This window comes from Prionailurus bengalensis, chromosome X (assembly GCF_016509475.1).
Source record: "Prionailurus bengalensis isolate Pbe53 chromosome X, Fcat_Pben_1.1_paternal_pri, whole genome shotgun sequence".
NCBI classification, from domain to species: domain Eukaryota; kingdom Metazoa; phylum Chordata; class Mammalia; order Carnivora; family Felidae; genus Prionailurus; species Prionailurus bengalensis.
This window is the reverse complement of record NC_057361.1, coordinates 87766248-87779809: the sequence shown is the minus strand read 5'-3', so window position 1 is coordinate 87779809 and position 13562 is coordinate 87766248. Positions and strand designations below refer to the sequence as shown.

Sequence of the window (13562 nt, the reverse complement as noted above, 5' to 3'; positions counted from 1 at the left end):
AATTAGAGAAAGAGGAGTATCATATAACTTCATTCATATGTGGAATTTAAGAAACACAACAGATGAACATAGGGGAAAGGAAGGAAAAATAAGATAAAGACAGAGAGGGAAGCAACAATAAGAGACTCTTAAGAGAAACTGAGAGGCTTGAGGGGAAGGTGGGTGTGGGAATGGGCTAAATGGGTAATGGGCATTAAGGAGGGCATTTGCTGGGATGAGCACCTGGTATTATATGTAAGTGATGAAATTAACACTACACTGTATGTTAATTAACTTTAAATAAATAAATTTTTTAAAAATTAAAAGTTTTAAAAAGCCAAAATAAACTATTGGGACTATGTCAAAATAAAAGATTTCTGCACAATGAAGAAAGCAATCCACAAAACTAAAAGGCAACCTACTGAAAAGCAGAAGATATTTGCAAATGACATATCTGATAAAGATTAATATCTGAAATATATAAAGAACTTATACAGCTCAATACCCAAAAACCAAAAATCCAACTAAAAAATGGGCAGAAGACATGAATAGACATTTCTCCAAAGAAGACAAACAGATGGCCAACAGACACATGAAAAGATGCTCAACGTCACTCATCAGGGAAATGCAAATCAAAGCTGCAATGAGATACCACCTCACACCTGTCAGAATAGCTGAAATGAACAACACAAGAAACAAAAGGTGTTGATAAGGATGTGGAGAAAATAGAGTCCTCTTGCACTGTTGGTGGGAATGCAAACTGGTGCAGCCACTGTGGAAAATATGGGGGTTCCTCAAAAAGTTAAAAACAGAACTAGTCTACAATCCAGTAGTCACACTACTGGGTATATTTACACAATAAAATACAAAAACACTAATTCAAAAGGATAAATGCACCCCTATGTTTATTGCAGCATTATTTACAATAGCCAAACTATAGAAACAGCCCAAGTATCCATGGATAGGTGTATGGGTAAAGAAGGTGTGTGGGTGTGTGGGTGTATATGTATTTACTGCAGTGTTATTTACAACAGCCAAACTATAGAAACAGCCCAATTGTCCAAGAATAGGTGAATGGATAAAAAAGGTGCGTGTGTGTGTGTGTATGTGTGTGTGTTTATTATTTAGCCATAAAAAAAGGGGGGGAGGGGCACCTGGGTGGCGCAGTCGGTTAAGCGTCCGACTTCAGCCAGGTCACGATCTCGCGGTCCGTGAGTTCGAGCCCCGCGTCAGGCTCTGGGCTGATGGCTCAGAGCCTGGAGCCTGTTTCCAATTCTGTGTCTCTCTCTCTCTCTGCCCCTCCCCCGTTCATGCTCTGTCTCTCTCTGTCCCAAAAATAAAATAAAATAAAATAAAAAAAAAAGGGGGGGAATCTTGCCATTTGCAACAACATGGATAGAGCTAGAGGGTATAATGCTAAGTGAAATAAATCAGCCAGAGAAAGACAAATAACATATGATCTCACGCATATGTAGAATTTAAGAAATAAAACAAATGAGCATAGGGGGAAAAAGAGAGTGAGACAAACCAAGAAACAGACTCTTAACTATAGAGAACTGATGGTTACCTCAGGAAAGGTAGATGGGGGATGCGGCAAATAGGGGATGGGGATTAAAGAGTACACTAGAAAAAAATCCATTTCCTAGCAAACCTGTATACTGACTGGTATTTTGTACATATTCTTATTAAACCTCTAGAAATGGGTAAGAGAGACTAGAAAATCTTAGAACTCTGACATATATCTGAAAAGATGATAAACTCATTCTGAAACAAAATCCTTTCTGGATAACTGAGCATACCCAACTCCCAGAGGCACCTGAGAGTTTTCAGGGAAAAATTCCAGTTCTTTAGGTTTAAGACACACAGATAAACTGAAGAAAAAAGATAAGCAGTACATTAAATCTAACACACAGACTGAACCTGAAATGGAATGAGACAGGGAAAAAAGTGACATAAGCAAGAATATGGAAGCACTGGGAGAGAAACTATCAGGACTGATCAGATTTTACCTGTGTCCTGACATCAAACTAAGTAATATCCTGGCTGCACACCTGAAGAGAATGAAAGATTATAAAGTTGGGGCAAGAAAATTCTTGATGGTCAACATGAAGATTCTGTGTCTGGAACTGAGATATATATTTTTTTAAATTACATGTTTTAATTGTGTTTTTCTATTATCAAAGAGAAAGCTAGTCTTATCAATACTGCATTATAATGGACTGAGCATATTATTTTTAGTCTCTACTACGGAGAGGTAAAAGCCTCTATAATCCAATCCAAATGAGTAACATAGCCAGTAAAGCTAATGTTGATTTTTTTCTTCAAAGTTTTAATTAAAATACAATAGATACAATGTGATAAGTTTTATCAATCTATTAAAACATGAGTTTCCTAGGCATTAGAAATGAAAATTTGAATTGAAACTATCTACATTTCTATAAAGGACATACTAAACATCAAAATCAAGCTTTTAACCACCCTTTGCCAAGAATATTTGCCTTCTCTAATACTTTACTAGTAAATAGCTTTGCCACTATTTTGCTTTGGGCTATATTGTGTAAGTAAGGCTGAGCTACTTGCTATTAAATAAAAGATATTCAGACTGGTTTAAAATTGCAGTCTCTCTACAGCAGTAAGAGGAGAATCCTTTTCAAGGCCTTATTAAATTCTCAAATATAGTTTGAGTTATTAAAAGCCATGTTATGTGAAAGTACAAGATACTGTCAATAGTCAAAAAAGATCAAATGGTAATAATTTTTTTTAGTTTTAGTTTTTTTTAATATGAAATTTATTGTCAAATTGGTTTCCATACCATACCCAGTGCTCATCCCAACAGGTGCCCTCTTCAATGCCCATCACCCACTTTCCCCTCCCTCCCACCCCACATCAACCTTCAGTTTATTCTCAGTTTTTAAGAGTCTCTTATGGTTTGCCTCCTTCCCTAACTTTTTTTTCCCCTTCCCCTCCCCCATGGTCTTCTGTTAAGTTTCTCAGGATCCACATAAGAGTGAAAACATATGGTATCTGTCTCTCTCTGTATGACTTATTTCACTTAGCATAACACTCTCCAGTTCCATCCACATTGCTACAAAAGGCCATATTTCATTCTTTCTCATTGCCAAGAAATATTCCATAGGAGTTCCTAAAAAAGGACGATTTTCACTTCTGCCTTATGGTGTGACCTACAAAATATAATTTCTTTGGTTTTAGTCTTTTTAAAAATAAAATAAACCTAAGTATGAATAGAAAAGATACTATGAATTCCTTCTTAAAGAATGGACCATACAAAACACAAAGTTTTATTAAACAATGATTTGATTGGTATATAATTACCTCTGTGCTAATATCATGATATGGAGCTGAAGCTGCTCTGCACTTGAGTCTGAATTTTGCCACCAGTTGCTCAAAGTCTTTAACTTCACTGAAGCGAAAAGCTGTCTTTCCTTTGATGCTAATGATGACAGTTTTGGTGGAATCATTTGTCTTATCTATAGCTAAGACCTGGGGGGTGAAAACATTATAAATGAATCACATTCTCCCTTGTTGCTGACACTTTCAGGCAAAATATGTTTAGCTTACTCTTTTTGAGAGACGGAGATGGGGAGAAGAGGAGAGGGAGAGAGGGAGAGGGAGGGAAAGTGGGAACGCACCTGTGCAGGTGGAGGAGGGGTAGAGGGAGAGAGAATCTTAAGCAGGTTCCACATCCAGCGTGGAGCCCAAGGTGGGGCTCAATCTCACAATCATGACCTGAGCCAAAATCAAGAGTGGGACGCTTAACCAACTCAGCCACCTAGGTACCCCTTTAGCTTACTCTTTTGAGACTAAAGTTTTGGTCCATGGTATGGCTTACTAAGAAATAGACTTTGCGGGGGCAGTGCCTGGGTGGCTCAGCCAAAGCATTTGACTCTTGATTTTGGTTCAGGTTATCATCTCATGTTTCGTGAGACAGAGCTTGGAGTCAGGCTATGCACAGACAGCGTGGAGCCTGGTTGGGATTGTCTCTCCCTCTCTCTCTACCCCTCCGCTGCTCATTCTATCTCTTTCTCTCTAAATAAGCAAAAAAAAACAAGCAAAATTTTAAAAAAAGAGAGAGATAAGGGCGCCTGAGTGGCTCAGTTGGTTAAGCATCTAACTCTTGATTTCAGCTCAGGGCATGATCTCATGGTTTGTGAGATAAAGCCCCATGTCAGGCTCTGTGCTGACAGCATGGAACCTGCTTGGGATTCTCGCTCTCCTCTCTCTCAAAAAATAAACTAATTTTTTTAAATAGACTTTGGGTACTAGTTGCACCACTGACACAGGTAACCTCAGTGCAAGTTACTTCACTTCTCAAGGAAAAGGTTTACTTAACGTGTAGTCTTTAAAAATGACAGTACAAATGTAAAAATTCAGTGCTATAATGCCGACAATTTATTCCTAACTTACATAAGAGCTATCAATTCTATTCTCTTTGACTATGCGTACCAAACATAATAGTCTAAGTTTTGGTATTCATGTCATAAATGCCTGAGCATGCTCCACCTTGAGTCATCCTAAACCCTTATCTGATTTATAAATTTTTATTTTTTCTATTTTCACTTTTAATAAGAGCTCTTATTCTAGTACTCTTTTCCTTAAGAATGGTGCCCTTATCATGAAAAATAAACATGACTTGAAAACATTATTATGTAAAAATTAATAAAAGGATAGTGCATATAGAGGTTTTAATAACTTATAGAATGAAAGGATATTTCACTCTGTGAATGATAGCATTTCAAACTAAGAACTGATAGGTAACCAAATTTATATTACCTCTCGTAATGGAATAATTATACTACATAGACTGCCATCCTGGCTAGCAAAGCAGATATAGTTTTCTGAGATGCACATTTTTCCATGAGTGTTAAAGTGGCTGAATGGTATCCATAAGCAACATTCATGTACTTCTTTCAAAGCCTCTTCTTTGGGGAGCCTAAAAAAAGCACTGAACTGCTCACTGTGGGCTCGATTTTCCAGACCTCTGTAGAAAAGAAAAAAGGGGGCTCAAATAATGACTTCTAAAATGTACACATGCCCATATTGATTAATCTAAATGTACTTTAGAGCAGAAAGATTAAATACTACATGCTATGTTCTTCAACAAATTATGAAATGGAAGAAACACTGATTCATAACAAATTCATTTTTTTTGGTCCCTTTTCCAATTTTGTTCTACTACTAGATTACAAGGCACAAAAGTTAGAGATGACACAGGACTTCATCTGTTAAGGAATGATCTGAAGGATTATTATTATATTATTACACATCCATAATATGCAAATATGGCTAAAACCAACATTGGCAAACAATTTTTATATGTGGTTACCAGAAAATCAAGAGTCACCCAGTTCAAATAAAATAAAAATGAAAAACAAAAAATGAAAAAAGAAAACTTAAAAATGAAAATTTATGTGGCGCCTGGTGGCTCAGTCGGTTAAGTGTCCGACTTCAGCTCAGGTCATGATCTCACCATCTGTGAGTTCAAGCTCCATGTCAGCCTCTGGGCTGACAGCTCGGAGCCTGGAGCCTAGAGCATGCTTCGGATTCTGTCTCCCTCTCTCTCTCTCTGCCTCTTCCCTATTCATACTCTGTCTTTATCTCTCTCTCAAAAATAAATAAATGTTAAAAAAATAAAATAAAGAAAATAAAATTTAAAAAGTGAAAATTTATGGCATCAAAACTTACACAAGAAGAATAGTGTATAAAAGATAATGTTAAAAACTAAGTGAAGCAAACATTTAAATGAATGTTTTAAAAAATCCAAAGTAGAGGCAAGATAAAACAACACTGCTTGCACAGTATTGGGCAAAGGATAGCCATCAACAAATAAAGATGACTTGTTAACTGATATATAAATATATGAATAAAAACAATTGCTTAAAATAGTACAATTTTTCTAGAGGCGGTAAACACTTGTGTTAAGCAGCAATGCCATCTGGGGTTGTAAGTAAATTATGCAAGCTCTAACTCAAAGACAACAAAGTTAAAACCAAATTCATCATTCCAGCATATACTATTTGAATATGTGGTATTTCATCATGTCTTTCAAAATAATTCTGAACAGAAAGCCACATTAATTTTAACCTCACTGAAATTATAATTTGGTAGGTTATTTTATTATTATTTTAAAAGATGAGGTCTATTTATATAAATGAAAAGTGCCCATGATACATTGTTAAGGAGGGTAGAAACAGACTGTGGAATAATATGTGATGTTTAGTCCCAATCATGTTTTTTGCAAATATTTTTTAATTAATGCATTAAAAAGCCTGGAAAGATATACACTGAACTTAACTATTGCTATTGTGCTTTTGTATTGTTTAAATTATAGAAGTAATACATATTTGTAAAAACAATAAGCCAAAACAATAAAGATATTCAATTTTAGAAAAAAGTCATTTGGATACTAAGTCTAAATAAGCTATTGTTCTTCTTAACTTACTAGAAACAAGGATTTAGATACGTATGATTTTCAATAAGCTCTCTTAAAATGCACATAGACAAAAATGAATATCCTAGATCTCATTTAAATAATACAGACTTGGTAATGAATAACTCCTTGATAGACGGCCATTTAGAGGATATTCTGAGGGAAATAAAATAGCTAAAAGTTTTATTTTTATGGTGGCCAATCAAGGAAGAAACTACAAAAACAAATGCTCAACTATAATATAAACAGGATTCCTAATCCTTATAGAGTTCTATTTATAAATCATACACATGAGGACCTGTAAAGAATTCACCTCGGTGATCTATTTTCCAGAAAAGCAGACACGCTCACAAAGAAGTCCTCATGTATCCAGATTTTAGAAATGGTTTAGAAATAGGCAAGAAGAACAACTATACCCAATTAGGGCTACGTAGTAATCACACAACCCTCTAGAGGTCACTTGTTCTGGCCCATCCATAGGACTGCAGCTTAGGTTCCTCTCACAGTTTCCCATAGTCTACATCCTTGTGCTGGGGGCCAGAAGCTGCATTCACTAGCTGTTTCTAGATCCTCTCTTCTCTCCCTCCCCTTTGGCATGCACGTTTCAGTCAACTGTTCTAAGTGTTGAGCAGTACAAAAGGACTCTGGTCCATTTCAGCAAACCAAATATAGTGGCAAAAGCTATCAGAGATATTTCTCATGCAGACATTAATAATGATTAACATTTATCTAGGGTTTTATATTTTATAAAGTGCTTTCACACATTATACTGTTCATTCCTCACAAGTGCTCTCTGAGGTAGAAATGATAGATGAGTAAGAACTAAGGTCTTAAGAGATAATGCCTTGTCCAAGGGTGGCTGTACTCTCCTTCTAAAGTCCAGGCTTCACTGACTCCACTAACTTGCCTCTTCAAAAAAAATGATACTGTCTATAAATTATGTTTAAAAACAAACAATAAAAGCTTGAACAGACCCATAACCAGCGAAGAAATTGAATCGGTTATCAAAAATCTCCCAACAAATAAGAGTCCAGGACCAGATGGCTTCCCAGGGGAGTTCTACCAGACATGTAAAGCAGAAATAATACCTATCCTCAAGCTATTCCAAGAAATAGAAGGGGAAGGAAAACTTCCAGACTCATTCTATGAAGCCAGTATTACTTTGATTTCTAAACCAGACAGAGACCCAGTAAAAAAAGAGAACTACAGGCCAATATCCCTGATGAATATGGATGCAAAAATTCTCAATAAGATACTAGCAAATTGAATTCAACGGCATATAAAAAGAATTATTCACCATGATCAAGTGGGATTCATTCCTGGGATGCAGGGCTGGTTCAACATTCGCAAATCAATCAACGTGATACATCACATTAACAAAAAAAAAGAGAAGAACCATATGATTCTGTCAATCGATGCAGAAAAGGCCTTTGACAAAATCCAGCACCCTTTCTTAATAAAAACCCTTGAGAAAGTCGGGATAGAAGGAACATACTTAAAGATCATAAAAGCCATTTATGAAAAGCCCACAGCGAACATCATCCTCAACGGGGAAAAACTGAGAGCTTTTTCCCTGAGATCAGGAACACGACAGGGATGCCCACTCTCACCGCTGTTGTTTAATTTAACATAGTGCTGGAAGTTCTAGCATCAGCAATGAGACAACAAAAGGAAATCCAAGGCATCAAAATTGGCAAAGATGAAGTCAAGCTTTCACTTTTTGCAGATGACATGATATTATATATGGAAAATCCGATAGACTCCACCAAAAGTCTGCTAGAACTGATACATGAATTCAGCAAAGTTGCAGGATACAAAATCAATGTACAGAAATCAGTTGCATTCTTATACACTAACAATGAAGCAACAGAAAGACAAATAAAGAAACTGATCCCATTCACAATTGCACCAAGAAGCATAAAATACCTAGGAATAAATCTAACCAAAGATGTAAAGGATCTGTATGCTGAAAACTATAGAAAGCTTATGAAGGTAATTGAAGCAGATTTAAAGAAATGGAAAGACATTCCCTGCTCATGGATTGGAAGAATAAATATTGTCAAAATGTCAATACTACCCAAAGCTATCTACACATTCAATGCAATCCCAATCAAAATTGCACCAGCATTCTTCTCGAAACTAGAACAAGCAATCCTAAAATTCATATGGAACCACAAAAGGCCCCGAATAGCCAAAGGAATTTTGAAGAAGAAGACCAAAGCAGGAGGCATCACAATCCCAGACTTTAGCCTCTACTACAAAGCTGTCATCATCAAGACAGCATGCTATTGGCACAAAAACAGACACACAGACCAATGGAATAGAATAGAAACCCCAGAACTAGACCCACAAACGTATGGCCAACTAATCTTTGACAAAGCAGGAAAGAACATCCAATGGAAAAAAGACAGTCTCTTTAACAAATGGTGCTGGGAGAACTGGACAGCCACATGCAGAAGGTTGAAACTAGACCACTTTCTCACACCATTCACAAAAATAAACTCAAAATGGATAAAGGACCTGAATGTGAGACAGGAAACCATCAAAACCTTAGAGGAGAAAGCAGGAAAAGACCTCTCTGACCTCAGCCGTAGCAATCTCTTACTCGACACATCCCCAAAGGCAAGGGAATTAAAAGCAAAAGTGAATTACTGGGACCTTATGAAGATAAAAAGCTTCTGCACAGCAAAGGAAACAACCAACAAAACTAAAAGGCAACCAACGGAATGGGAAAAGATATTTGCAAATGACATATCGGACAAAGGGCTAGTATCCAAAATCTATAAAGAGCTCACCAAACTCCACACCCGAAAAACAAATAACCCAGTGAAGAAATGGGCAGAAAACATGAATAGATACTTCTCTAAAGAAGACATCCGGGGGCTCCTGGGTGGTGCAGTCGGTTAAGCGGCCGACTTCAGCCAGGTCACGATCTCGCGGTTCGTGAGTTCGAGCCCCGCGTCAGGTTCTGGCCGGATGGCTCGGAGCCTGGAGCCTGTTTCCGATTCTGTGTCTCCCTCTCTCTCTGCCCCTCCCCTGTTCATGCTCTGTCTCTCTCTGTCCCCAAAAAAATAAATAAATGTTAAAAAAAAAAATTAAAAAAAAAAAAAAAAGAAGACATCCGGATGGCCAACAGGCACATGAAAAGATGTTCAACGTCGCTCCTCATCAGGGAAATACAAATCAAAACCACACTCAGGTATCACCTCACGCCAGTCAGAGTGGCCAAAATGAACAAATCAGGAGACTATAGATGCTGGAGAGGATGTGGAGAAACGGGAACCCTCTTGCACTGTTGCTGGGAATGCAAATTGGTGCAGCCGCTCTGGAAAGCAGTGTGGAGGTTCCTCAGAAAATTAAAAATAGACCTACCCTATGACCCAGCAATAGCACTGCTAGGAATTTATCCAAGGGATACAGGAGTACTGATGCATAGGGGCACTTGTACCCCAATGTTTATAGCAGCACTCTCAACAATAGCCAAATTATGGAAAGAGCCTAAATGTCCATCAACTGATGAATGGATAAAAAAATTGTGGTTTATATACACAATGGAATACTACGTGGCAATGAGAAAAAATGAAATATGGCCTTTTGTAGCAACGTGGATGGAACTGGAGAGTGTGATGCTAAGTGAAATAAGCCATACAGAGAAAGACAGATACCATATGGTTTCACTCTTATGTGGATCCTGAGAAACTTAACAGAAACCCATGGGGGAGGGGAAGGAAAAAAAAAAAAGAGGTTAGAGTGGGAGAGAGCCAAAGCATAAGAGACTCTTAAAAACTGAGAACAAACTGAGGGTTGATGGGGGGTGGGAGGGAGGGGAGGGTGGGTGATGGATATTGAGGAGGGCACCTTTTGGGATGAGCACTGGGTGTTGTATGGAAACCAATTTGACAATAAATTTCATATATTAAAAAAAAATAAAAATAAAAATAAAAACAAACAATACATTTTTACAATATCAGACCTAAAGCTGTCTAGACTACTCATAGAGAAATTTAAACTAACTATGCATACAAAAATCTCTATATTTCTAAAAGCACTCCAGGGAAAATCCTACTTGGATCTCAATAATTTTCAAACCTAACTTCTATTACTTCTAAGGATTAAACTCAATGGAGGGGATACTACTTGTAAAATGCATCTGAATAAACTAAAGAAAACCCACACATCAATGATTAATTCCAAAGAAAAATTATCATATAACATAGAACACTTAACTTTTAATGATAATCAATGTTGTTATTCTTTGGTCAAAGGATACTTTAAAAAGTATTAATTAAGCTTTGAATACCTCTTGGTGATTTGTAGAGGATCATCAAGGATAGGGTCATTAGCAAATGTTTCCTTATCAAAAAGTCTCTTTATAGCATAGTTTGCCAGCTGTTCCATAAGAAGGTATGTTTCATTAATATGCAAAAACATTGAAAAGTAGTGATTCTCTCCTTGGGAACACACATGAATACTCTCTGTTAGTATAACATTTGAAGTCTTTTCAAGTTTTGAGACTGCATCCCAGGAGATAACGAGTTTTACTGCAAATAAGAATTATAAGCAGGTATGATTAAATTTCTCAATACTGATTAATGCTTATCAATCACCTCTTTTAAGACAATAGCTAACCACTTGAAAAATGCTGCAAACTAAAATACTTTAGACTTCAAGATTAGTTCAAATTTTGAAGCATAACCATTATATACAACAATTGGTGATTCTAGGAAGAGATACAATTTTAAAGAATTTTTTTAAAAAATGTTCTGATTTTATATTTAAATCTGTTACTTTACAAAATTGCATTACCACTGATGTAAAAGCTATATGTATGCTATGAACATTACTGTTTGATTCTTCTTTATAACTATGGGCCATTAGGTATTATGGCTACTACATTTATATTGCAAATTTAAAACATGGATTGCAGAAAGTAGATAGTTTAGAACAATAAAGGAGTTATATGCCAGGTCACCATCATCATTTAATATCCATTCACTTCCCACAATATGCAAGGCATTCCATGCATACTTCTAATGGCTCCTATGTTAAGCAACCAGTTAAAAGGATTCTTTCTCCAGACAAAGTGAATTTTTTAATGTACAATTACTCTTAATATCAATACTATTACTTTATATACAACCTAACAACATCACAGAGTTGATAGGTCAGTCAGCAAGTTCAAAGCCATGGTAAGCAACAGAAACCACTTACTTTCTGATCCCAACAAAAAAGAATAGAAGCTCAGAAAATTGGTGCTAAGATAGAGCCAACCCTGACAAGGGACCCGTCCTTTCCAGTAACTGCATGAGTAATAGGTCACTAACTTCTCCTGCTCTGGTAAACCAAAACATTTTTCAAATTTCAAAAGGGCTTCTCGAAATTTCTCAGGATCATCTTCTTTTGCAAAAGAATGTTTTCCCTCTTCAGCAATTAATCCCTAAAGGAGACAAAATATTTTTTGAAAATTATTACCTACCAACAAAATTACATTTTATATATTTAAACAGTTCATTGACTAAAACTGTGTACATCTACATAGGTACATATGTGTATATACATGCTTCTCTCAGGACAGAGGTGAGCAAATTTTCTTAAATTTTCTAATTAGGCTTTTTCTAATGCCTCACAAGGAGCTACCACAAATATGGGTGCTAAATATTTTTTTGAGTAAGTGAAGGGTTCATTCAAATTCTAAATTCAAGAAATAATGATATGAAAATATCCCTAAGAGTACTCACAAGGGCAATAAAAACTAATCATTGACTTTTATAATTTTCTTTAGCACTGATTCTGACATTCATAATGTGTACTTCTGCCAATCCTGAAAGGTTATCAGTGAAACAATGACCTTTCACATAGTGTTTGATCCTAAAATAAGAGGGTCAAAGATTTTAGTATTCCATCTACAAAATATATCCATCACTTACTCTTATCTTTCCTTGTACAAAATTAGTAATATCTTCATTTGAATCAAACACAGATAAGGTCTTCATGATATTTTGTTCCAACCAATCCCAGTGTTTGGTTATTTCTTCTCTGTTGGCTCCTGATTCATAACGAAAGAGAATAAAAGACTGAAGGGAAACTTCACATCAAAATTGCTCTTGATATTTACAAGCTTAGTTTAAAAAGAAATAAAAGTATATCTGTTCATTTTCAAAAATGATCATAAAGGAATAAAGATATTAATTACATTTATTCTCTATTTCATCTGTATATGTGGGGATAAATACTATTTTTCATTGTTAAGTGAAAGAATAAAATATTTAATGAGAAGGGAAAAAAGTAAATACAACTCATGAGAAAAGACAAAATTCTGAAAACAAGATGCCAGTAACTGGTGCCCACAGGAACTAGTATTTTTTAAGAGAATATATAAAGTGCCAGTAACATAAATATATATAATTTAATCCTTGGTCTTCACATAATACAGTTAGTACTGTGCATATAATCTGTGTGACTACAAACAGCATGCACATAATACTACGTGAAATGTGGATTTCAGCAGTGGCAACTCTACTTATATTAGAAGGTAAAGCCTTTGTTCAGTCACCCTTTTCATTAAAGGGCCTAGTTAACTTAAAGCAGTTTCATCAAAGAGGTTAGAAACCTTACTACAAGTAAGTAAATCCGTGTGACCTGCCAGATCAGTAGTAGGTGGCTTGTTGAGAGTCAGATTAAATATTAGTTAGGCTCTGGGTAGCTTTGGCTTGAAGAACATTTCAATATCTGTAAGTCTTCCCTGATTACTGCATAAAGATCTCACCAGCACTGTGGATTACAAAAATTTCACTCAAAAGAAACATCTTGACTTTTAGTATGTTTTATGATATACGGAAGTGACATATTAACAAATTTACTGAAACTGCAAAACTGCCTATTTCCTATAATCCAGTTAGAAACTGTATTCATGTTACTAAAGTCACAGTACCATGTGTAATAATTTTCTTTAAGGAATCACAAATATAAGCCATGGGAAAATTTTAAGTCTTTTTTGGGGTCCTTTAGGTCTAAAGAAAGCTTCATTAGTAGGTAATTATTTTATTTCTGCATCATGTTAATTTGGGGGAATAAGTGATATAATAACTGCCCCTTTTTGAAGTAGAATGGACATTTTTCCCTAATAATTCCCTAA

General features: G+C 35.9%; 1 protein-coding gene across 2 annotated transcripts in view; it reads right to left on the bottom strand.

The window, feature by feature from the left end:
- Nucleotides 1-13562, bottom strand: part of TBC1D8B (TBC1 domain family member 8B) — a 60900-nt gene that overhangs the window by 30388 nt on the left and 16950 nt on the right. For both annotated transcript variants that reach the window (XM_043571514.1, XM_043571515.1), the window contains exons 3-7: nt 12355-12473; nt 11639-11864; nt 10728-10968; nt 4771-4978; nt 3313-3480 (exon numbers count right to left, since the gene is read on the bottom strand). In XM_043571514.1, coding sequence (XP_043427449.1) covers nt 3313-3480; nt 4771-4978; nt 10728-10968; nt 11639-11864; nt 12355-12473 — 962 coding nt within the window. The remainder of the gene's footprint in view (nt 1-3312; nt 3481-4770; nt 4979-10727; nt 10969-11638; nt 11865-12354; nt 12474-13562) is intronic.